Source organism: Musca domestica, unplaced genomic scaffold (genome assembly GCF_030504385.1).
Source record: "Musca domestica strain aabys unplaced genomic scaffold, Musca_domestica.polishedcontigs.V.1.1 43, whole genome shotgun sequence".
Taxonomy (NCBI): domain Eukaryota; kingdom Metazoa; phylum Arthropoda; class Insecta; order Diptera; family Muscidae; genus Musca; species Musca domestica.
In genome coordinates, this window is record NW_026712332.1 from 6,764,603 (window position 1) to 6,788,951 (window position 24,349).

Sequence of the window (24,349 nt, forward strand, 5' to 3'; positions counted from 1 at the left end):
ACCACACATTCACAAACTTATTCAATTTACACAACCACCCTATAAAATTTTATATCCTACCTTCCTTGAAATCCTTTCATGGCATTCTTGCCATGATAGCTTAAAAGAATTAAATGCAATTATCCATATTAAAGAAAAATATTTGTTAATAAATAATAGAACTAAGATAAAAATTCATCAACACATTTCCCAGTCGGTTAACAAAATGGAATTCAGAACCAATCATATGAATGAAACTCAAAAATCTCTGTTAGATCAAATTATAAAAGAGCATCCTAACCTTTTCACAGATCCTAACTGTTACCGATAGGTATCCCATCCAGAAATCAATGAAGTTCTCGCAAATTTGGGTAAAAACAAGTACTTCACAATTGTTGACTTAAAGAGTGGTTTCCACCAGACACCTTTAAGAGAATGCGACGTAGAAAAACTTTTTCATAAATCACGGCAAATTTGAGTTTGTACCACTCCCATTCGGATTGAAAAATGCTCCTTCAATCATTCAACCTACTCTCGACGATGTCTTGAGAGAGCACATTGGAAAAATATGCTACGTCTATATAGACGATATTGTCATCTTTTCAAAAAATGAGAAAGATCATTTCGAAAACCTCAGAAAAATATTCCAAACACTAGAATTGGCAAAATTCAAACTTCAATTAGATAAATGCGAATTTCTCAAAACAGAGGTTGAATCTCTAGGCTTTATTGTAGGAGCTGAAGGAATCAAAGCAAACCAAAATAAAATAGAAGCAATAGCCAATATAGCACCACCTAAAACCCTGAAAGATCTGAGAAGTTTTCTAGGGATGTTAGGTTATTATATAGGCGCAGTACTTTCGCAAAACAGAAAGCCTATTACATTTCTCTCAAGAACGCTCAGCAAAACCGAGGAAAATTACGCTACCAATGAAAAAGAAATGTTAGCGATAATTTGGGCCCTCAATTCATTGAGAAATTATCTGTACGGTAGCAGGAAAGTAAACATTTATACAGACCATCAACCTCTAACGTATGCTCTCAGCAGTAAAAACACAAACAGCAAAATGAAAAGATGGAAGTCCATCTTAGAAGAATATAACTACGAACTTAAATATCAGCCAGGACTAACAAATGTGGTTGCAGATTTGCTATCCAGACCACCACAGATAAATTATATGACATCAACACAACATAGCGATGAAAGTTCGTCAGATAATATGACCCCCGCAATAGAATGTCCTATTAATGTCTTTAAGAATCAACTTCATATTTTAGTAAGTAACGAAAACAGTTACAAATTCGAAACTCCATTCCCAACCTACCATAGGCACATTATCAAAAAAACCCTTTTACACAAAAGACAACTTAATATTAATTTAAAAAAAAATTCTTAACCCCAGCGTCACTAACGGTTTATTTACAACCGTAACAATAATGTGGGTAAATCAAGAATTCTATCCCGAACATTTCTAAAACTTCAAAATAAGATTCACTCAGTCCCAAGTAGAAGAAATCGTAAATGAAACAGAGCAAGAAGAAGTTTTGATTAAAGAACATCGAAGAGCTCATAGAAATGCCAACGAAAACAAAAATCAAGTAATACAGAAGTACTACTTCCCACAAAATGATGGAAAAAGACAAAAGGATAGTGAAAAATTGTCAGACCTGTAAAGAACAAAAGTATGATCGTAGACCTCACAAACCGCAATTCCAACCTACACCAATTCCGAAAAATCAAGGAGAGATTGTTCATATCGATATCTATTCGACTGAAGGAAACCTAGTACTTACAGCATTATACAAATTCTCCAAATACGCTTTAGCAAAAATTTTAAAATCAAAGGGAGTTGAAGGTATTAGAGGACCATTGAAAGAAATAATTTTAGCATTTGGCATCCCCAAGTCCATAGTCTTAGATAATGAGAGACCACTAAATTCCGTAACGATAAACTTCCTACTTAAAGATCAATTGGGCATACAAACCTACACAACACCCCCTTACGCTAGTACCGTCAACGGTCAAGTAGAGAGACTTCACTCTACTCTTTCAGAGATGATGAGATGTCTTAAACCAGACGAAGTTCACAATTCATTTCATGACTTACTCACCAAAACACTATACGAATATAATAGATCAATTCACTCTTCCACTGGTAAAAAACCGATAGACATATTTTTTAATAAAAACTTTAATAATGACCCGGAGAAAGCAATTTTGGAAAAACAGGAAATAATAAATCGCTAGACAGAAAAACAGAAACAAGACCTTGACTACCATAATAAAAATAGGCAAGTATCCAAAACTTATTTAACAGGAGAAATCATTTTCGTTAAAGTTAATAAGAGATTAGGTTCAAAATTAACCCTGAAATATAAAAAGCAAACAGTCAAAGAAGACCGAAATACAACTGTATTAACAACATCAGAAAGAATTGTTTACAAAAGCAACATTAAAAGATGATAACTTACCTTTTCAGATTATTTTTATCCTATGCATCGATGGAAATCCAAATCATGGATTACACGTCATCCTACGTTGTCACCAACAAAGGTGACAGCAAAAATTCAGCAAGGAACCTTTACTTTTATTCACTCAATAGATTTGGTACAATACGCAAAATCCATGTCCCAAACCCACACCTTCATCCAACAAAACGTTCCAAATAGCCATAACCTATACCCCATCCTCAATCACGAACTCACCCAAATTAACAACATCCTAGAAAATCTAACGCCCGTCATAAGAAACAAAAGAGCAATAAATACTTTGGGAACAATTTGGAAGTATGTCGCAGGATCACCGGATCATGACGACTTTGAAATAATAACTAATAATGTTTACGAATTTGTCCTTTTTTGTTATTTTCCAGGAATAAACCTAAACTCGGCTGGCTCCCAAATGACAAGACTGGCAGGATTTCGGCAAAATAAAAAGCTGCGTTTATTTGGTTTGTTTGTTTACAAATAGTGAGTTTAGTTGTCGTTGTTTATTCTCTGTAAGAATTTTAAAAATTTAACAAAAATTAAGTTTACAAAAAAAAATAAAAATATTTAATTTAAAAACAATAAAAATTAACACGACTTACTTATTTTTGGGTTCTAACAAAAAAGGGAATAAACAATGGCCATAAAGGCCTATTTATATAAAAAGTGACATTAAGCAAAACAACAAAAATAAACAAAATGAAGATGTTGGCTTAAATTTAGTTTCGTCTCCCTCTTCGCTTGGGATATTTCGGCCATTTATAACAGTGGTATTTCAAATTTGGCTACACTTTTTTAGCTTTGGTAATTGCAGGGTTACCATCTCCAACATCCCCACCCCCGTGAACTGACCCAGAGGGGGAGGCTTCACCAACTCCGTCTCCAGCCGCTTCCACGTCCAAAATGGCAAGTTTGGACACAGGTCTGTGGTATACACCGGCACTCGTTCTCACCTTGGCTGATCGTGCCACTCCGTCTTTGCCCCTGAATACTTCGATGACTCGTCCACGTCTCCATTGCCCGTTTCAGCCTACGATATTTTGAAAATCTATTAATATCTGGAATACAAAAACATACCTGGCAAGCCACCAAAACTTTGTATTTGTTTCTTAGCTCTGTTTTGCTGTGATCCACACATGTTCCAATTTGTTCCTCGTCCGGCCAATACTTCTCTTCTTTTCTCAGGAATTCTGGCCCATTTTTCCAACGTCCTTCTGGCTGGTACTTCTTGGGTCCTTTAGCACGGGTCCCTTCGTCAGCTGGGTTTTCCGCTCCTGGACACCACCGCCACTGCTCCATACGGCTGCTTTCCAGAATCTCCGACACTCTATTTGCCACATATTGTTTGTATGTACGGTGTTCTGAACGGATCCAACTTATCACTGTTGAGGAATCTGACCAAAAATAAATGTTATTAATATTCTTCAAATGATTTTCCAAAAATTTTTCCTTCATTCGCACTCCAATTACTGCTGCTTGCAACTCAAGCTTAGGTATAGTATGGTATCTTGTTGGGGCACAGCTCGTCTTGCCCATAACGAACACAACACTTACACCACAATTTGTTACTATACGCCAGTATGCCACAGCAGCCATTGCATCTTCACTGGCATCCACAAACACATGCAAATCTACTATACCATTAAAAAATCCATTACTGTAACACCTCGGAACTTTGAAATCCTTTAATTTAGGCAATTCCTCCAGCCAGGTCTTCCAGCGGCTATAAATCGCGGACGGCAACTCCTCGTCCCACTTTATACCACTTTTCCACACATTTTGCATAATTATCTTCGACGTCACCATAAAATCACCAAGAAACCCGAATGGATCGAATACGGACATATTTAAAGACAACATTTCGCGTTTCGTTGGCACTTTTTGCAATTTCAATATCTTTTCATCCACTTTGTGTAATTTTAATTCAAAACAAAAAACATCTGATTTTGGCAGCCAATGAATTCCGAGTACCCGTTCCATTCCATCATCAAAAATTGAGTTGCCATCACTTTCATCAGAAATAGGGTTGCCAAACATACGTTGTAAAACAAGGGAATTAGACTTGATGTTGCGGAGATTAAATCCACCCTCTTTGTGAATTTTTATGACATCACGTACCACTTCAACTGCCTCACCTTCAGTCTGGAAACAGTCGACGTAATCGTCTACGTAATGACGATCGATGATTCCTTGTACTGCTCTTGGCGACTCATTTATAAACCTTCGGGCATTAAGGTTTTTTACATATTGGGCTATGGTGGGCGAACAAGTGGCTCCAAAAATCATCCGTTCCATTACATAAGTTTCTAAGGGTTGACTGGGATCCCCATTTCTCCATAGAAATCGCTGACTGTCCTGATCTTCTTTGGCGATTACAATTTGGTGGAACATCTCTTGTATATCTCCGCACACGGCTACAGGAAATTCCCTGAATTTAAAAAGAATAGAGATTAAAGAGTTATTTATGTCAGGTCCAGGTAATAAGGCTTTATTTAATGAAAATTGTTGAACTTCAGCAGCAGCATCGAAGACGATACGAATTCCGTCTTTGTTGGGATTTTTAACGCCAAATTGTGGCAAATAAAACGTTCGGTCGCTCCTTCTTTCTCGTTCTGCTACTGAAAGTTTACGGCAATATCCTTTTTCCTCGTAGTCTCTTATCTTTTTGCAATATTGAGCTGCATATACACTGTCCTTTGCCATTTTTCGTTCCACACACTGCAATCGGTTGTACGACAAATTGTACGATTCTGGAATTGGAGAAAAATGTTCTTTCCACAAAAGCGGACACTGATATCGCCCATCGATTCTTTTCGTGTTTTCTCTCAATATTTTTAACGCTCGTTCATCATCTATGGACAGAATTGGTGTCACATTTACCTTGGTACCCAATGTCTCCACGTCGAAATATTGCCGCATCATGGTATGCATTTCCTTAAGCAAGTCACAATTTTCTTCCTCGAAACGTTTCCTAACGTGTAAAGCCCGCTTAAGATTGGAACTCTTCTCGCCTGGGATCGGTCCATAAATTACGGCGCCTAATCTCGTTAGGGTAATGATTGGTCCAACATCGGTCATCATACGAGGAGCTTCCAAGGGAACTGTTAAAAATGAATGTTGCAAGCTTAATATTAGTTTAGGTTGAACATTCGAATAATCCCGGAATGGGATTTCGGCGATTTGGTCGATTTCACGGGATTTAATTAAATGAGCCAGATGGCAACTCTGTATTGGCAATGACAGATTGGACGAAATGTAAACATTGGTTATCGGGTACTTGTTGTTGTACTCACCGACACCACTAATTGTCAAATTAATTTTTTCTGTTTTTTCGTTTATGTTTTGGTTATTAAGCCACTGAATTTTTAAAATCTCCGGTTTCCCGTGTACTCCGAGTTCGCGAGCAACGTCCTCGTCCAGCATGGACACATTGGCGCCGTCGTCAATGAACGCGTACGTCGTTATTTGTTTGTGTGTTCCGTATAGCGTCACGGGCAAAATCTGGAACAGTACGTTTTCGGTGTAGTGGGCGGCATGACAATTTCTTCGTTGTGTTTGAGACGGCGGTGCGTCGGGAAGAGATGGGGTGTTCGTTCGTGGCTCCAAATCGTGTGTGGGTAATGTTCGGTTCGGTTCCTGGGATGGCGTCGCGAGTGTTTTGTGCAACAATTGGTGGTGTGATTTTTGGCAATCATTTATGCCACAACGACGCTTATAGTGGCAATTTTTAAGTTGGTGGCCTCTCTTTAAGCAACAAAAACAAGTTTTAATTTGTTTAATTTTATTCCATCGGTCATCGATGGTCATTTTTAAAAAGTGTGGACAGATTTTTATATTGTTGCACTCTCCCTGACAAATTGGACAGCTCGAACTGACAGCGACATATGCGTATTTTTTTTGTTGTGTTTGTGTGTGTCGGCGATTGGACGAGGTTGCTGAAATTGGCTGTGTGTCGTGGACCATATGTGCGAGACGGCGTAATATTCCCAACCAATCGCTGAAATCAACTATAGTGGCGGGGTGCTGGAGTTGCAGACATTTTTCGGCCCATTGCATTTGGCGGTTTATCGGCAGTTTGGACACTAGCTCACTCAGCAACGATGGATTGGATAGATGGTGTTCACCCTTGGCGTTTTTTAGGAAAGTGGCCATATTGGAGAGTTTGTTGGCAAAGTTGACAAGTGCATCCAAATTATCATCTGCCAGCGGTGGAATGGCTCGGACTTTTTCTACTTGGCTTCGGATAAGTTGCTCTGGTCGACCAAATGTTTCCTGCAGAATTTCCAAAATGGCGCTGACGTTGGCAGAACTCCCCAACATGGATTCCACTGTTTCCCTTGCTCGGCCCTTCAATGCGTCTCTCAAACGCATGATGTTATGGAGATTGGAGTAACCAAATTCGGTTGTGGTGCTCTCGTAGGCTTCGAAAAATGCCTGCCACTCCTCTGGAAGACCTGAAAAAATAGGCAAGGGATAAATTTTTTTATGTGCATTTCCGTTGGAGTTATTTGAAAGTGAATTTGGAAAAGACTCATCTGTGTTGATAGACAATGGCGGCAGTTGATGCACTTGAGTCTGCAACTGTTGACTTGTTGTTGGCGGTACTGTTTGTGGTGGCAAAACTACTGAATGTAATGGCAGATTCAATGGCGGCTGTGGTGGCAGACTCAATGGCGGCTGTGGTGGCAGATTCAATGGCGGCTGTGGTGGCAGATTCCTTTGTGGCTGTTGCGGCGTATTCAATGGCGGTTGTTGTGTCGTTTGATTTGAGAAAATTGATGGTTGTGACGTCAGTGTAGGCAATGCTTGCTGCGACATTGTGTTTTGCAAAGAAGCAAACTGCTGTGACGTATTTAATAGTTGTGCTTGCATTTTTGCTTGTGCTGCTAAAAATTCGTCTTGCATTGCTTTCATCTGACGTTGCATCTGTTCCATTTCAAATTTCATAAGTTTTCTCATCTCGGCTAATTCATTTGCAGGATTTGGTGTTTTGGCTGGTGTATTTGAAGGCGGTTTTTGGAGCTGTAACTGAGAAGAAGAAGAAGAAGATTTAGAAGTATTGGCGGGCGGTGTATTGACGGCTGCGGCTGCAGCTGGCATTTGTTGCTGTTTTTGGTGGCTGCTGGTAGGCGTATCTCCTGTTGGTGAGCGAACGACAGACATATCGTAAGTGTCAGGGTTATATCGGGCTGGCGGAATTCCTTGAGTGCTGCGTCCACTGGTTCTTCTGGTTAGATCTTGGTTTTGTGGCATAAAACCGGCAGAATTTCTTGAATACAGGTAAGAATTATTTTTTTTTTTTGTGACTTAAAGTGGTGACAGCTGTTTTTAAAAAATGTCCGTCCGTTTTAATGAACAGCAACAATAAACACAAATTCAACAAGACAATTGACGACAGAAATTAAATTGACATAAAACAAATAAACAAAGAATAAAGAATAAAGAATAAAGAATAAAGTTGTCCTTTTTTGTTATTTTCCAGGAATAAACCTAAACTCGGCTGGCTCCCAAATGACAAGACTGGCAGGATTTCGGCAAAATAAAAAGCTGCGTTTATTTGGTTTGTTTGTTTACAAATAGTGAGTTTAGTTGTCGTTGTTTATTCTCTGTAAGAATTTTAAAAATTTAACAAAAATTAAGTTTACAAAAAAAAATAAAAATATTTAATTTAAAAACAATAAAAATTAACACGACTTACTTATTTTTGGGTTCTAACAAAAAAGGGAATAAACAATGGCCATAAAGGCCTATTTATATAAAAAGTGACATTAAGCAAAACAACAAAAATAAACAAAATGAAGATGTTGGCTTAAATTTAGTTTCGTCTCCCTCTTCGCTTGGGATATTTCGGCCATTTATAACAGTGGTATTTCAAATTTGGCTACACTTTTTTAGCTTTGGTAATTGCAGGGTTACCATCTCCAACAGAATTGAATAAAAACAGCAATAAACAGTTTTATGTAAATGAAGCTTTTAATAAAAGAATAAATAACTTAACCGAAATTATTAAAAAAATGTCAAATTTTGTAAGAAAAAGTGTTTGTTTAGAAAATGAAATAGCTATTGATTTTCAAAATACAATAAGATTAGTCAAAGAAGAATTAATAAATATCGTCAGTGGAATAGAATGGGCGAAAATTGGCATCATAAACCCATTAATACTGAATAAGAAAGAAACCGAAGTAGCTTTGAAAAAAATTGAAGAAGAAAATATTCCCTTTGTAAATCCAGAAGAGGCACTTCAATTTGCCAAAGTATCAATTTTGCATAACAATAATAATAATAAAATATTTTATATGGTTAAAGTACCATTAGCAAACAAAATGTATGAAAATGTAATCTTAAGACCAGTAAAAAAGGAAAAATATGTAATTAAACTTGAATTCCTATGAAATTTTAAAAAATGAAAAAACAATTTATGCTATTAAAGAAAAATGTGAAACATATAACGATATTACAATTTGCAAAGAAAATCAAATAATTGATATAACAAAAAATACTTGTATCTTCAATATTATTAATAATAAAAAATCTTCCTGTGTAACGAGCAATAATCAACACATTTCACCAATTGAAGAGATTGAATGTGGCGTGATTTTGTTAAATGGTTTTAATGGATCCTTTAACATAGATGAAACATATCGATATTTATCGGGAACTTTTGTCATTAAATTTCATAACAGCACTGTAACTGCTTTTGAAATTGACCATATCAATCTATTATCACTCGAAGCTCTTAATGAACTTCAAATTAATAATACCGAAACAATCTCAACTATCCAAAAACACCTTCAGATTGGAAGTTTTTCAATATCCACTATCCTTTTCCTAGTTTTCATATTAATTGCATGTCGGAATTTTTACTTCAAAAGCGCCGGAAATATAGTAATTTGGAAATCCCAAATCCCTTTGAATCAACTCAAAATCCAATTTGTTTACAAAATATTTCCGATCCACAAAATTTGAGAGAGCTTGAAGCTCCAGTCAAACCTCTTAGATTGCACAATATCCCATTTTTCTGAATGATTGGGGACAATCAAATAAAGAAGGGAGGAGTTAATAATAATAATGTTTAAATAATACTTTCCCACCAAATTAATCTGCTATGTCTGCAGTTTTGACTCCAATAGCCAATGAACTCTTACATGCTCTTTATTCTTTCGACACTCGATATGTTTCCGCTATTAACATGCGCAGCTATTTTTTTGCTGACGCAATGTCTGCAAAATTAGGCATTGCAAGTGTTCTGATTAATGCGTCGCAAAAGCATAAATAATAAAATATTTAAGTTAAGGAGTAGCAGTATCCAACAGTAGTTGATTGATAACGGACTAAAGAGAACATGGTTCTCTCCGCAATATCAATAATAATAATAATAAAAACAGGACTATAGAAAACATAGTTCTCTGCGCAATAATAATAATAATAAAAACAGGACTATAGAGAACATAGTTCTCTCCGCAAAAATATTAAAAATAAAAAATAAAATACAACAAATCAAAAAGTGATTTTCATTAAAAAAAAAATAAAATAAACAAAAAAAAATAGCACCAGGATACCCAGCTAACAATAGCCTCGGAAAAAGACATCTTCAGGCATTGAAGACGAATCTTAAAGCGATGGAAAAACGATATGTTGCAATTTCTTGGTTGACAGCAGTGTTGTAGTTTCACGTTCTGTGAAGCAAAGAATGAAAACAGAGCTATAATTTCACGCCGAAGTCACGATTGATCTATTGATCTGTTTTAGCCTTTACACGTCTAACATATTACATTATTGTTTCTGACTTATCATTATCTTTCTTTTAATACATGTAGTTTGTTTTTTAAATTAAAAGTGTTTTAGTTCTACTGCACAACAAGTATATGTTTCCAAAATAGTAAATCCAGTCCACTATTTGGAAATGCCATCAAATTATTTTTTAATGTAAAAAGGTAGAAACAAATAACAGAAAATTTGGCAAACTATTCCAGGTTCGGTAAACTCGAACTAGAAATTAATGCGGAAAAAACAACCTCTCTTTCAAATTGAAACCAAAACATATTTAAATAAAGTATTCTACATTTGCAATTTTAAGAAACATAAAATATACGACTATGTATATTACCTAATATGGTGTCGCTGTTCCTTAACCGCGAACAAACTTTCCGCGCCATTGCCGTTTTGTTAAGTATAACAGCGATTATTATACAAAAAATAAGTTCACATGGGCCTGTTGTGAAATTTCTAAAAAAGTATGTACCTATTGTATATCGTCAAATCAAGTCAAATCAGATGGGGTTTCCTGTCACCTGTAATAATTATACCATGTGCATCAACAACGAAAGGGACAGGCGCATTCTAACGTTCCTTACAGTGCGTTTACATACAAAATCTCTACCCCGATCAACCCTGATATTTATTATCCGGGTTAACCCAGGTAGATATTTCTTATGTAATATGTACTTTTAGCGCAAAAGCTTCTAAATTATAATGCTGCGATGACTTATGTGGCGTTTCCACTACACTTGATTCGCTCTCTATTCTTTGTTCGACCCTTAACTATGAAAAAACTACTTAATTCTTCACACAAAATTTCCTGAGCGAACACTCATATTTGTACGTTGTTCAAATCAAATCACTCTCAGAACAACGAAAAAATATGTCCCATCCCTAACAAATGAGAGCATTTATCGAAAAAATAAATTATGGCATTTAAAAATTAAAACTAGAAAAATTTAATGAAATTTTAAAAATTTTTGGGAAGACTGAAAATTATGAATGAAAACTACAATATTGAATGGCGTATGTACATTCAAACGAAAGTACATTTTGTTTTCTCTTTCATTCGAGGTACGCATTTTGTCCACGAGTTGAAATTTCCACAGAAAACTGCAAACAAAAGAGCAATATTTTCAAAATGTTTCTATCGGCAAAAAAAATGTTTGACAAGTGTCTCTCCAGCAGAATTAAAAAATGGAAAAACACTAAAATGTGTTCAAAATGTCAACATTTACACAAAAAGTTGAAATCGTGAACGAAAATTGTAAAATTAATGATATAATAAATCTTTGGGAGGAAAACAATAATTTCTTCTATTCATATTAGTGAGAATTTCATGTATTTTCGTATAAATTCCCATTAAAATCAACAAACAAAATTTTTGAAAAAAGGATTTATTTTACTATGAATTGCGAATCGTGCCGTATGAACGGGTTAATTCGTGTTCGGTTTCCAATGGAAACATGCTATTAAGCCAGTTAACAAAGCGTTTTATGTATTCTTACCTTAATTGAATGTAACAAGAATAGAAGAATACAGGTAGATGCAACAAAGCTTGGGAACATTAATATGTCAACAATTTGTAAATGTTTTTTTTTTTTTTTAATGAGTAGATTTTTATATGTTTTCTTATACCATGCCAATCGGAGGTTGTTATGATATGCATTTTTACAAAATTCAATCATTTTTTATTCAAAATATTTAATTCCAAAATTGGTTTGAGAGTTCATTGTGTAACGGGGTTTTGTCGTCGGCTTGGATACGCTAAGTCATGTCCAGGGTCGGCATAAGGACACACAAACCCTTACGAACATAAAACAATTTATTTTTTCATCTACGGGCTAAAATGAGTATTTATTGATATAAGTATAAGTAAATTGTACTTCAAATGAAATGCGACAAGTTGATAATTGCAGATGGAAGCGGTCGGAAATGACGGGGTGTGAGGTTCAGGTTCTGCGATGGTCGGAAAGACGACGATGATGATGTGTCTCGTTGAATTCGGCCGATGATTGGGAAACACGTTATATTATTTGACGAACTTTCATCGCTATGTTGTGTCATAGAATTTATCTGTGGTGGTCTGCAACCACACTTGTTCGGCCTGGCTGATATTTAAGTTCGTAGTTATATTGTTCTAAGATGGACTTCCGTCTTTTCATTTAGCTGTTTGTGTTTTTACTGCTGAGAGCATACGTTAAAGGTTGATGGTCTATATAGATGTTTACTTTCCTGCTACCGTACACATAATTTCTCAATGAATTGAGGGCTCAAATTATCGCTACCATTTCTTTTTCATTGAGCGTTCTTGAGAGAAATGTAATAGGCTTTCTGTTTTGCGAACGTACTGCGCCTATTGCATAATCAGAGGCATGTGTTGTCAGATCGAAGCCTTTTTCAAAATCAGGATGAGTTAAAATGACATCGTCAGAGAAAAGTGAATTTTTCAATTTCTGGAATGCGTCTAAAGCATTTTGATCTGAAGAAATCTTTTTTGGATGCATTTTTCGAAATGCGTCCTTTCTCCCCTCTTAAAAGGGATGTCAGGGGTTTGGCAAGCTTCGCATAATTTTTTATGAAACGACGGTAATAACCTGACATACCTAGAAAACTTCTCAGATCTTTCAGGGTTTTAGGTGGTGCTATATTGGCTATTGCTTCTATTTTATTTTGGTTTGCTTTGATTCCTTCAGCTCCTACAATAAAGCCTAGAGATTCAACCTCTGTTTTGAGAAATTCGCATTTATCTAATTGAATTTTGAAATTTGGCAATTCTAGTGTTTGGAATATTTTTCTGAGGTTTTCGAAATGTTCTTTCTCATTTTTTGAAAAGATGACAATATCATCTCTATAGACGTAGCATATTTATCCAATGTTGTCTCTCAAGGCATCGTCGAGAGTACGTTGAAAGATTGAAGGAGCATTTTTCAATCCGAATGGGAGTCGTACAAACTCAAATTTGCCGTGATTTATGGAAAAGTTTTTCTACGTCGCATTCTCTTAAAGGTATCTGGTGGAAACCACTTTTTAAGTCAACAACTGTGAAGTACTTGTTTTTACCCAAATTTGCGAGAACTTCATTGATTTCTGGATGGGATACCTATCGGCCACAGTTACTGCGTTCAGTTTCCTGTAGTCAATGACCATTCTATATTTTTTCTCTCCAGAGGCATCCATTTTCTTTGGAACGATCCAAACGGGTTCATTAAACGGAGATCTAGAGGGTCTAATAATTCCATCAGTTAAGAGTTCATTAATCTGTCTTTCTACTTCGTTTTTCAATGACATAGGATAGGGGTACGACTTAGAATAGATTGGTGAATAGATCGGATTTCTCCTTGAACTCGAGAAGTGTATGTAAGTTTTTTATTAGGATCTGTGAAAAGATTAGGATGCTCTTTTATAATTTGATTTAACAGAGATTTTTGAGTTTCCTTTATATGATTGGTTCTGAATTCCATTTTGTTAACCGACTGGGAAATGTGTTGATGAATTTTTATCTTAGTTCTATTATTTATTAACAAATATTTTTCTTTAATATGGATAATTGCATTTAATTCATTTAAGCTATCATGACCAAGAATGCCATTTGTTAACTGGCTTAAGTCATCGCAGCATTATAATTTGGATGCTTTTGCGCTATAAGTACATATTACATAAAAAATATCTACCTGGGTTAACCCGGATAATAAATATCAGGATTAATACGGGTAGAGATTTTGTATGTAAACGCACTGTAAGGAACGTTAGAATGCGCCTGGCCCTTTCGTTGTTGATGCACATGGTATAATTATTACAGGTGACAAGAAACCCCATCTGATTTGACTTGATTTGACGATATACAATAGGTACATACTTTTTTAGAAATTTCACAACAGGCCAATGTGAACTTATTTTTTGTATAATAATCGCTGTTATACTTAACAAAACGGCAATGGCGCGGAAAGTTTTTTTCGCGGTCAAGGAACAGCGACACCATATTAGGTAATATACATAGTCGTATATTTTATGTTTCCTAAAATTGCAAATGTTGAATACATGATTTAAATATGTTTCGGTTTCAATTTGAAAGAGAGGTTGCTTTTTCCACATTAATTTCTAGTTCGAGTTTACCGAACCTGGAATAGTTTGCCAAATTTTCTGTTATTTTTTTTCTACCAAATTTTCTGTTATTTTTTTTCTACCATATTAGCATAAAAAATAATTTGATGGCACCAAATAGTGGACTGGATTAACTGTTTTGGAAACATATACTTGTTGTGCAGTAGAACTAAAACACTTTTAATTTAAAAAACAGACTACATGTATTAAAAGAAAGATAATGATAAGTCAGAAACAATAATGTAATATGTTAGGCGTGTAAAAGCTATAACAGATCAATCGTGACTTCGGCGTGAAACATTGCTCTGTTTTCATTTTTTTCTTTACAGAACGTGAAACTACAACACTGCTGTCAACCAAGAAATTGCAACATATCGTTTTTCCATCGCTTTAAGATTCGTCTTTGTTGTGTTGAAAGTGGTCATTTCGAGTAGACTCTGTTGTGGAGTAATTGAAATAGATCTTGCACGCGTTTTTATGTATACTTATTTTATTAGGGAATTCATGTTATAACTCTAAACGTGACTTACAGACTAATGAGAATAGAATATGAAAAGGAATAGAAATGACATTTGATTATAGTGTTGCCACTGTATTATAATTACATATAGTTGCCAATATACATTTATACATAATTCGGGACATAACAGTCTCCCACGCTTAATAGAATATTTGAATATATTTTCTAATCTATTTCATCAACGTAATCTCGAAGATAAGCTGGCTTTGCTCGTTGACGCTGTGATCTTCTTACAGTTTGCTGTTGAGGTGCTGGACTTGGTTGAGTAGTTTAGGTTTGAATATCCGGTGTAATGTCTTGTTCAGGATTTGAATTGACAATATTTGAATCTGGAACTGTTGAGGTTGACATATCAGGGTTATTATATTGTTGAGCCGGGTGATAATTTTGAATAATATGTTGATTCTCTTGAGATGATTGAATTGTTGAATTTGATGTTTCTGGAATGGTTGACTGGAATTGATTTTGAAATGCTGATGGTAGAACATAATATTGGTATGCATTGTTAGGCTGTAGTGATGGTTTATTTTGAACTGTTGAATCGAATCGAACTTGTTTTTCTTTAATTCTCGAAGATTTTAATTGATCGATGTGCCTTTTAAGAATGTATCCGTCATCGAGTTTAACTAGGTAGTGTAGTTGTCCGTATTTTTCTAAAATTGATCCTGTTTTCCAAATGTTCTTGTTGTTTTGCATGTGTAGAACTGACACCCTTTCTCCCACGCTTAATTTACGCACTCCTGGTATAGGTTTGGTTTTTTGAAATTTAGTTGTTGGTAATATTGTGTCCAATTTAATTCTTATTCGGCGGTTGAAATACAATTCAGATGGGCTTTTTCCACATAAAAGGGGTGTTGCTCTATATCTTTGTAAAATTTCATTAACCTTGCTGTGAAATGTACCTCGTTCTGTCGACATTGCTTCTAATTTCCGTTTCAGGGTTTGAACATTCCACTCTGCCAAGCCATCGGATGACCAGGGGCTATTAGCTTTTGAAAAATTCCATTAATTGTACAATATTCTTTAAACTGATCACTCTTGAAAATACTGGCGTTGTCCGATACCATTATGATTGGAAAACCATGACTTGCGAAAATGTCCGATAATAGGTTTAATGTAATTTCAGTTGTAGGTGCATCACGTGTAATTTTTATTTCAGCCCATCTCGACTTCGCATCCACTACAATAAGAAAATGGTGGTTCTGGAATGGGCCCGCATAGTCAATATGTATTCTTTCCCAGTTTCCTGCTGGTTCCTCCCAGTGATTTAATGGGGCTTTCGCTGGCTTTGACTGAATTTGAACGCAAGACTCACATTCTCGTACCATTCTTTCAATATCGAGGTCAATTCCTTTCCATGTGCAGTACCTTCGAGCTAGTTGCTTCATTTTTGTAATTCCGGCATGCGTGTGGTGTAGTTCTTTCAATATTTGATTCTGGAGGGTTTTTGGAATCATAACTCGTTGTCCTTTAAAAATAATGTTGTCATTGATCGTATACATTTCATTGTGTTCATCGCCATTCCGTAATTTTTGTAACATATTGGATAAGTATTGATCTTTTGCAGTTTCTTTAGCAATTGATTCGGCGTTGATGACTTCGCAAGAAATTTGAAAAATTGATGTTAAACAATTTCTTCGTTCAAAGCTTGATCTGTAGTTGGTTGCTTGAAAATTTGAGTAGCTCTTGAAAGGCAATCTGCGTTTGAATTTTCCGTTCCTTTTTTGAAAACAATTTCGTAATCGAAGTTTGATAAGAATTCTGCGTAACGTAATAATCTGACTGATGTTATTGCTGGTAATTTATTATTTTGATGGAATATCCGACATAAAGGACGATTGTCTGTGTTTAATTTAAATTTGCGACCGTACAAATACATGAAGAAATAATTTACTGTGAATATTATGGCTAAGGCTTCGCGGTCCAATTGACTATAATTTTTCTCGGCTGCTGTTAACGATCTGGAAGCAAAAGCTACTGGATGTTCTTGGCCATTTACTATATGTGACAGTACTCCTGCTATCCCAGTGGGACTCGCATCGCATGCTACTATTACCGGCAAATCTGGATCAAAAGGCATTAGTACTCGGTCACTGGCTATTATTTCTTTAAGTTTTAAAAATGAGCTTTCAAAATCTCTTGACCAGAAAAACCTTTTATTTTTTTGCAGCAACGATCGTAAAAGCGAAGTAATTGTAGACATTTCCGGTATAAATCTTGAGTAATATGTCACCATGCCTAGGAATCTTCTGACGTCATCTATGTTTGAAGGTCTCGGAATGTTGGCTATTGCTTGAATTTTTGAGGGTGATTTCGAAATTTTATTGTGTTAAATTACATGTCCAAGATATTCTATTTGAGTTTTCATAAATGAACATTTTCTTAAATTTAGATGTAAATCGTATTGTTTTAAACGTTGAAGGCATTCATGTAGATTATGTAGACATTCATTTCCTGTAGCGCCAAATACTACGATATCGTCAAAATATGACATAGTGTTTTTTAAACCAGATAAAATTTGTTCTAAAATACGGTTGAACTCCGAAGGTGCTGTCTTTATTCCAAAAGATAGTCGATTAAATTTATAAGTTCCTCTATGGGTCGATATGGTTTGGATTTGACTGGATTCTTCATCAACTTGCAGGTGTAAATACGCTTTGAACAAATCCAAACGGCAAAAGAAGTTAGCGCCTTTCAGGTTATTTAAAATTTCATCAATCCGGCGAATTGGATAGTTGGCTGAGACTAACTGCGGATTAACTCCTATTTTATAATCGACACAGAGTCGAACTCCTCCATCTGATTTTGGAATGATTACCAATGGAGATCCCCAGTCACTCCTTTCAACCTTAGATATGATACCTGTCGATTCCAAATTATCAAGTTCTTTTTCGACGCGCTGGCGAAGGGCAAATGGAACTTCCCGTTCTTTTAAAAATTTTGGAATAGCATTTTCTCGCAATTGTAATTTGACTTTATAATCTGGAACGCACCCTATTTACTCGACAAAAAGTTCTTGAAATTTATTGACAATGTCATTAATTGTATAATTAATATTTATTCGAACTGATTGAATTGAAGCTAATTGTCTATTATCAGTATCTTGAAGGTTTATTTGAAGATTGCGTATCCAAATGCGTCCTAGTAGTGCTTCATATTCATCTGGTACGATATACATTTCTTGTTTTGATTTATTTTTGTTGAATTCAACTTCTACGCTTACCTTTCCATAAGGAATTAAAATATTTCTGGTGTAGGAACGAAACGCTATTGAGGAACGCTGTAATTGTGTTTTGACGTTGAGTCGCTCGTATGCACTTTTGTTGATTAATGTGTATTTTACTCCAGAGTCCACTTCAAAATTCTGACGCCGACCATTAATTTGAACAGTAACCATGTATTTATCATCGTGGTTTTTGTTGTTGGGGTGGTTGTGATAAATGTCAACAATTTTGTTAATGTTGTTTAATTTGTGGATAGATTCCTCGTAATCGTCGTTTGATGCCACATTGCTGTTGTTTTTGGCTGCAATTAATGTTTTTATACACACCTGTTGAACGTGACCCGTCTTGTTACATGACCTGCATTTTAGCTTCTTGGGGTTGGTGTGGCAGTCCTTCACTTTGTGGTTGTTCCTTCCGCAACGAATGCATAGATTGTCAATGCCTAAATGTGCAAAATTAATTCTGGATTTTTGACTACTCCTTGAAAATGACCTTTTACGTCCGCGATCTCTTCGGCAGGTTGAAAATTTTGATTGAATTTTATTTACATCATTCGAAGATACGTGGTGCTTTGAATTCAGTTCTTGACTGTCGATCTTTGACGCTTCCAATGACAATGCCTTTTCCACAATTTTTTCAAAACTAGATTCATCAGATTGTATGAGCTGTTCTCTTATGTATGTGTCCTTTAACCCTCTTATAAACTGTGCTCGAAGAAAGATGTTTGAAATGTCTGCCTTACATTCACACGTTGAGACAAATTGGCACTCGTTCAGATCTCGGCGTAACACTGCAACATACTCTGCCAATGATTGATCCTCACTTTGATACGTGCACAGGAATCGATGTTGTAATACCAAAATGTTTTTCTTAGGACATAAGTGTGCTTCTAATTTTTGCACCAACTCATCGTAACTTACGTCTGCCAATTTCTTTGGGGAAACTAGAGACACCATTAATTTGAAATGTGTTGAGCCTATTGAATTTATAAGCATTTGATGACACAGGGTTTTGTCCTTTATTGCATCACGCATTATTAAGTAATTTTCGAATCGCTGCATGTACAGTTTGAAATTTTCTTTGCTTGAATCGAAGCGCTCAAATGGCGGAATAACTAACTGTTGCACATTTTGTTGTTGTTGTTGCCGCGGCGGCTGTGTTCTGGATTGTTCTGCAATTTGGTTTAACAACGCTTGCTGGCTCCTTGTGAAGACTTCTAATAATTGTTGAAATTGAGCTTGATCCATTTTATTCCTGTTGTTTTCCTTGTCGCCAATCTTGTTGTGTTGAAAGTGGTCACTTCGAGTAGACTCTGTTGTGGAGTAATTGAAATAGATCTTGCACGCGTTTTTATGTATACTTATTTTATTAGGGAATTCATGTTATAACTCTAAACGTGACTTACAGACTAATGAGAATAGAATATGAAAAGGAATAGAAATGACATTTGATTGTAGTGTTGCCACTGTATTATAATTACATATAGTTGCCAATATACATTTATACATAATTCGGGACATAACAGTCTTCAATGCCTGAAGATGTCTTTTTCCGAGGCTATTGTTAGTTGGGTATCCTGGTGCTATATATTTTTGAATAATTTTTTGAAGAAAGGATTACCTTTCCTTTTTATTCCATTGATACATTTCATTGCCAAAATGTATATTCATAAATCCATTGTATATTCCCAAATTAATTTCCAGGTTTCTATGAAGTTAAATTTGACGAGGACCTACATTCAAATAAATGACCAAATTTGAAAAACACGGTACCATTTACGATGTTTTGGAAGCTTGTTTACATACTCTAATTTCATGCCATTTGAACTATGCCGGTTTAATCCACATGCACTTTTTGGAAATTGTGGATTGAATCATCCTTCTTACCATTGCACGATTTGGACAAGACTTAACAATATTCTCAATATCAGAGTCAATCTATCACCAAAAACAATATTCAAATATGTAAATGGCGCAATTCATGTAGGAGTGTCCCACGTAAATTTGCTGATATAATTACGCGCAACCCCTTGAATAAAATTCCATATTGTACTGAAAACTCAGCATCTACAATATTACCGTTTAATAAATGTTCTTTTAATTTCTTGAGTTCGATATCCTTAAGTGTTTCCTAAAATCCTCCTGACATCATCCACATTAATGGGATTTATACACATTTTGTGTATGTGTGTGTATTGTTGAATAAAAAATACAAATTTAAGACGAAATGTGTAACAAATTGTAAAGTTTTGTAATACAATTGTGGCGTCCGACTATTTTAGATTCAATTTTGTGGAATAACCCCGGGCCTTTCCCTTTTAAAGAATTTTGCTTAAAAAAGTAAAAGGAACCAAAGCCAACTGTTGCATATTTAAAAGTATATTTGACATTATAAGACTCCAGCACAGAGTTGCATTTTTCTAGTTTCTTTGAAGTTGAGCAACCTTTCTTATTGAGCCATGACATGGACCCATTACCATAGATTAATGAATATATAGGCAACGGAATGATAACACTGCTTGTCTTCCAGTAGGGTACTTCCCGTCTGAATGGAAAGAATCTGTAATAGTAATGATTCCGAAACATGAAAAAGATTGTTCGAAACAACATTATTAAGAAAGTTAACTCCCCATATTACATCTACCAATATTATCCCCGACCACCAATTCGGCTTCCGTAAGAATCACATTACTATTGAGCAAGTGCACCGCGTAGTCACAAACATTAAAATGGCATTCTAAATGAAGGAATACTGTTCCTCGTTATTTATAGACATTTCCCAAGCCTTTGAGAGATTTTGGCATTTTGGAATTCTATACAAATTCTACCTAAAAACACTAATAAACTTTTTTGTAGATATTTGTCAAATCGTACATTTGTCGAAAATTGACTGACAAAATGGAGAATATCGGTAAATACAAGCAAATACATACACGTTACTTTTACTCTAAGACGTAAACTTTTCCCTACAATAAAAATTGTCAATACTCAAGTTCCAGAGAAAGATAAAGCTTCAGAACATATCAAAAGCACGCAATTTTACTTAAAAAAAAAAAATAAAAATAAACAAAATAAATCAACAAAAATATTTGAAATTTCTTTACGATGGTACTAAATTACTTGCGATTCAAGCCTTGATACAAACTCGAAGTCTTGGTTTGTTGTCAATTCAATGATAAATGCTCGTTGAAATCTGCCTATTCTACTACAACAAGGTTGTAGTAATTAGGAGTAGACAGATTTTAACGGCTATTTCATTTCAAATTAAAGGCTGATTGTACAACCATTTATAACATCGATTCTGCTTCGGGCCATTAGGGACCCCGCGAAGTGAGCCAAGTGAATGTTTCTGAAACAAAATAAATCAACAAAAATATTTAAAATTTCTTTAAGATGGTACTTTATTACTTGCGATTCAAGCCTTGATACAAACTCGAAGTCTTTGCTTGTTGTTAATTCAATGAAAAATCCTCGTTGAAATCTGTCTATTCTATTACAACAAGGTTGTAGTAATTAGGAGTAGACAGATTTTAACGGCTATTTCATTTCAAATTAAAGACTGATTTTTCAGACCGGGAGAAGCGGAGAAGGAGGAAACTACAGTCTTAGAAGACACTCTCTTGTGGGTCAAATTAAGCGAAGTGTCAACATCCCTCATTTCATGCAAACACAGAAGAGTCTGAATTCTCTCTGTCAAGAATGCATCTAACTCTTTCCAGAATGAAAGAGACGTTTTTGTTTTCACACTTTGCTTCCATAAAGCGTTAGTTATTTCAGTTACCACAATCGGATCCCAATTATCCGTTGGTACATCGAAAATTGCCATTGCCGAAAGACAACTTTTTATCCAGCGTTGTATGGACTTTAGCCCCGAACTAGTTTCCTGCTCCAATGCAGGAAGCGCGAACAATGCTTTTAAATGGCTGTGGACAAGCAACCGTGGATTATTATATGTGGAATTCAGGCCATTCCACGCTGGTTCGAAACTCCGATGAGTCAAAGGAAACTTCGAGACGATTTCTCGAGGCTCACAATTAGTCTTATTCACCAAATGACAAAGACGTTCGATATCTGTCTATCGAGAATTATTAGCAAACACCGCAGTAAACAAATCTCTAAAAGTGGACCAAGTCAAAATACTTCCATCAAAGACCTCAATATTAAAATTATCTACATCTATTATCTACATGTAGGGCATTAACAACAAAGCTTGTGCCTATTCTAGGACTCCCAATATTCAAAATTGCGGAGCTAGATGCCTGTGTCCCACCTCACGCGAAGAGTGGGACAACGAGTCAATGTTTTAACGGTAGCATCAGAAGACAGCTTTTCTACAAGAATAATATCTGGATGCTCCATTAGGGAATCTACTGAACAGCTGCGAGATGATTTCAGGGACACATTTGATTCACTCTGACATTTAGACAACAATCGTTTAATCGCCGATGCGAAAATCATATATTCCCTGGAAACCTCGTACTTGCTATACAGCAAATCAAGATCTGCGGGACTTTCTATTTGGGACAACTGATGATTTCCACAATTTTCCAATCTCTTCACTCCTAGCCTCTAGATCATAAAGATCAAGTTCCTCTTCCTTCAGGGCACCGAATTGTGCAGTAAATCTCACCATAGAGTTGGAAGATCTCAGGAATTTTTCAATAGAAGTGAAAGCCAAATAAAAATCAATCCAAAGTTTTTTAACAAAACTCAAATCAAAATAAATATATGAAACAAATGAAATATTTTCAAAAAGTGCAAACCGTTAAAATAAAACTGCCTTAAGTCAAAGAAAAGGTTAATAATTACCGAAATGTTAAGATAATTTACTCAAATAGCGGAATAGATTGTCCAAACTAAATCTAAACTCTCTAGTTATTGCAAAAGCTTCAAAGCAATTGAACAAAAATCAATAAAAAATCCAACGAGAGACTTATCAAACTGAAATCAGGAATGTATTGAACATTCCAATCCAAAGAGTTGGAATTAACCGTTTGCAACGATATGCAAAGAAAAAGAAAGAACATTGTTATTCGAATAAACGAATGGTTAAATTTATTAATCGAGCTACCGATTGTAGCGTACCAAAAAGGAAAAGCAGAACTGTAAATTATCTGAAATCAAAAGACTTTTTTAAAATTGACCAATTTATATAATTTGCAACTATATGCCAAAGAAGCGCCCTACACAACTAAAAAGCTCAATTAACCGGGTGTAGGGTGCACTATAATCCGAAATGTCCAAAATTATTTTAATTTTTTTTATATATTTACAATAAAATATATAATTGCTTGTATCAGTACTAATTTACCTACCAGACACTGTGTAATAATACAATGGCGGGAGACTTTGCAATAAAAACGGACACAACACAAAAGAGCATTGCCCAAACAAAATATTTTTGTGCGGATGCGTGTGTATGCTTGTCGCATGCAATTGACTGATTGACTGACGCAACGAGTTCAGGGGAAAAATATTATTTTTATTTTGAGTTCTTATTCCCGTATGTCTGTCCTGAAATGGACTTTGATCTAACGATAAAAAGGGAATACGCGACGTTTTGTTATGACGAAACACTTGTTATTATAGTATTGCCAACTATACGTACCCATGTAAATTTATGTAAATAAATTAAGCGGTGATGCCTTTGTGGACTGTACTAAAGATTACAAAGGTATTCCAGTAATAAGCCGAAGTGCTGCAATATCTCCATCGTTAGGATCAATGTTAATGTGGGCCTGATCTGTATCCGGCTCGAAGGACAATTGTTAAGTCCGCACTATGGGAACTCGGGGAACAAGTGCCGCCGAAGCTCTCCCAATAAAGCCAGTACGTACGTGTGACCGTCCAAAGGTATGGGGGTTAAATAAAATGAAAATAAGGAAAACACAATAGTTTTAATAAAAGGTTTTGCCAATTGCCGTGTGTTTATTGGTGGTAAAAGATATTACCTTATTCAAGTACAACAATATGCACGTAGCTTACAATCTAAGCGCGGGTGTAATTAATTGCGATTCAAGCCTTGATACAAACTCGAAGTTTTTGTTTGTTGACATTCGATGCCTAAAGGGTTGGCGGCATGTCAATTCTATGACAAACGCTCGTTTAATGCTAGGAACACAATTGGAGCGAACGACGAATTTTTTCGCGGCGTATGTTCGTCGTCAAAAATAAAACACATATGTGTATATGGAAGTGCACACAATCACGGCACCGGCGAAAATTTCGTCGGTCGCCGCGAACTCAATTAGCTTTATTTCTATTTCATACGCCGGCGA

The 24,349-nt window shown here is 35.6% G+C and overlaps 1 protein-coding gene and 1 long non-coding RNA gene across 6 annotated transcripts; one reads left to right on the forward strand and one right to left on the reverse strand.

Moving 5' to 3' along the window:
- Positions 1-2,899: 2,899 nt before the first annotated feature.
- LOC131804427 (uncharacterized) lies at positions 2,900-7,719 on the reverse strand. 5 transcript variants are annotated; one of them, XM_059127284.1, is made up of 3 exons: positions 5,760-7,719; positions 3,069-5,567; positions 2,900-2,976 (listed from the first exon to the last, which is right to left on the reverse strand). In XM_059127284.1, exons 1-2 carry the CDS (start codon positions 7,717-7,719, stop codon positions 3,334-3,336), a joined length of 4,194 nt encoding a protein of 1,397 aa, XP_058983267.1. In that variant the 3' UTR covers positions 2,900-2,976; positions 3,069-3,333. The 5 variants fall into 5 exon arrangements, with proteins under 5 accessions (XP_058983267.1, XP_058983266.1, XP_058983265.1 ...); XM_059127283.1 differs by having other exon boundaries at positions 3,069-3,496; positions 3,556-7,719; XM_059127282.1 differs by having other exon boundaries at positions 3,069-7,719.
- On the forward strand, positions 7,079-8,054 carry LOC131804428 (uncharacterized). The gene is made up of 3 exons (XR_009343128.1): positions 7,079-7,214; positions 7,446-7,746; positions 7,949-8,054. It is a non-coding gene; the product is annotated as an uncharacterized LOC131804428 (long non-coding RNA).
- Positions 8,055-24,349: the final 16,295 nt, after the last annotated feature.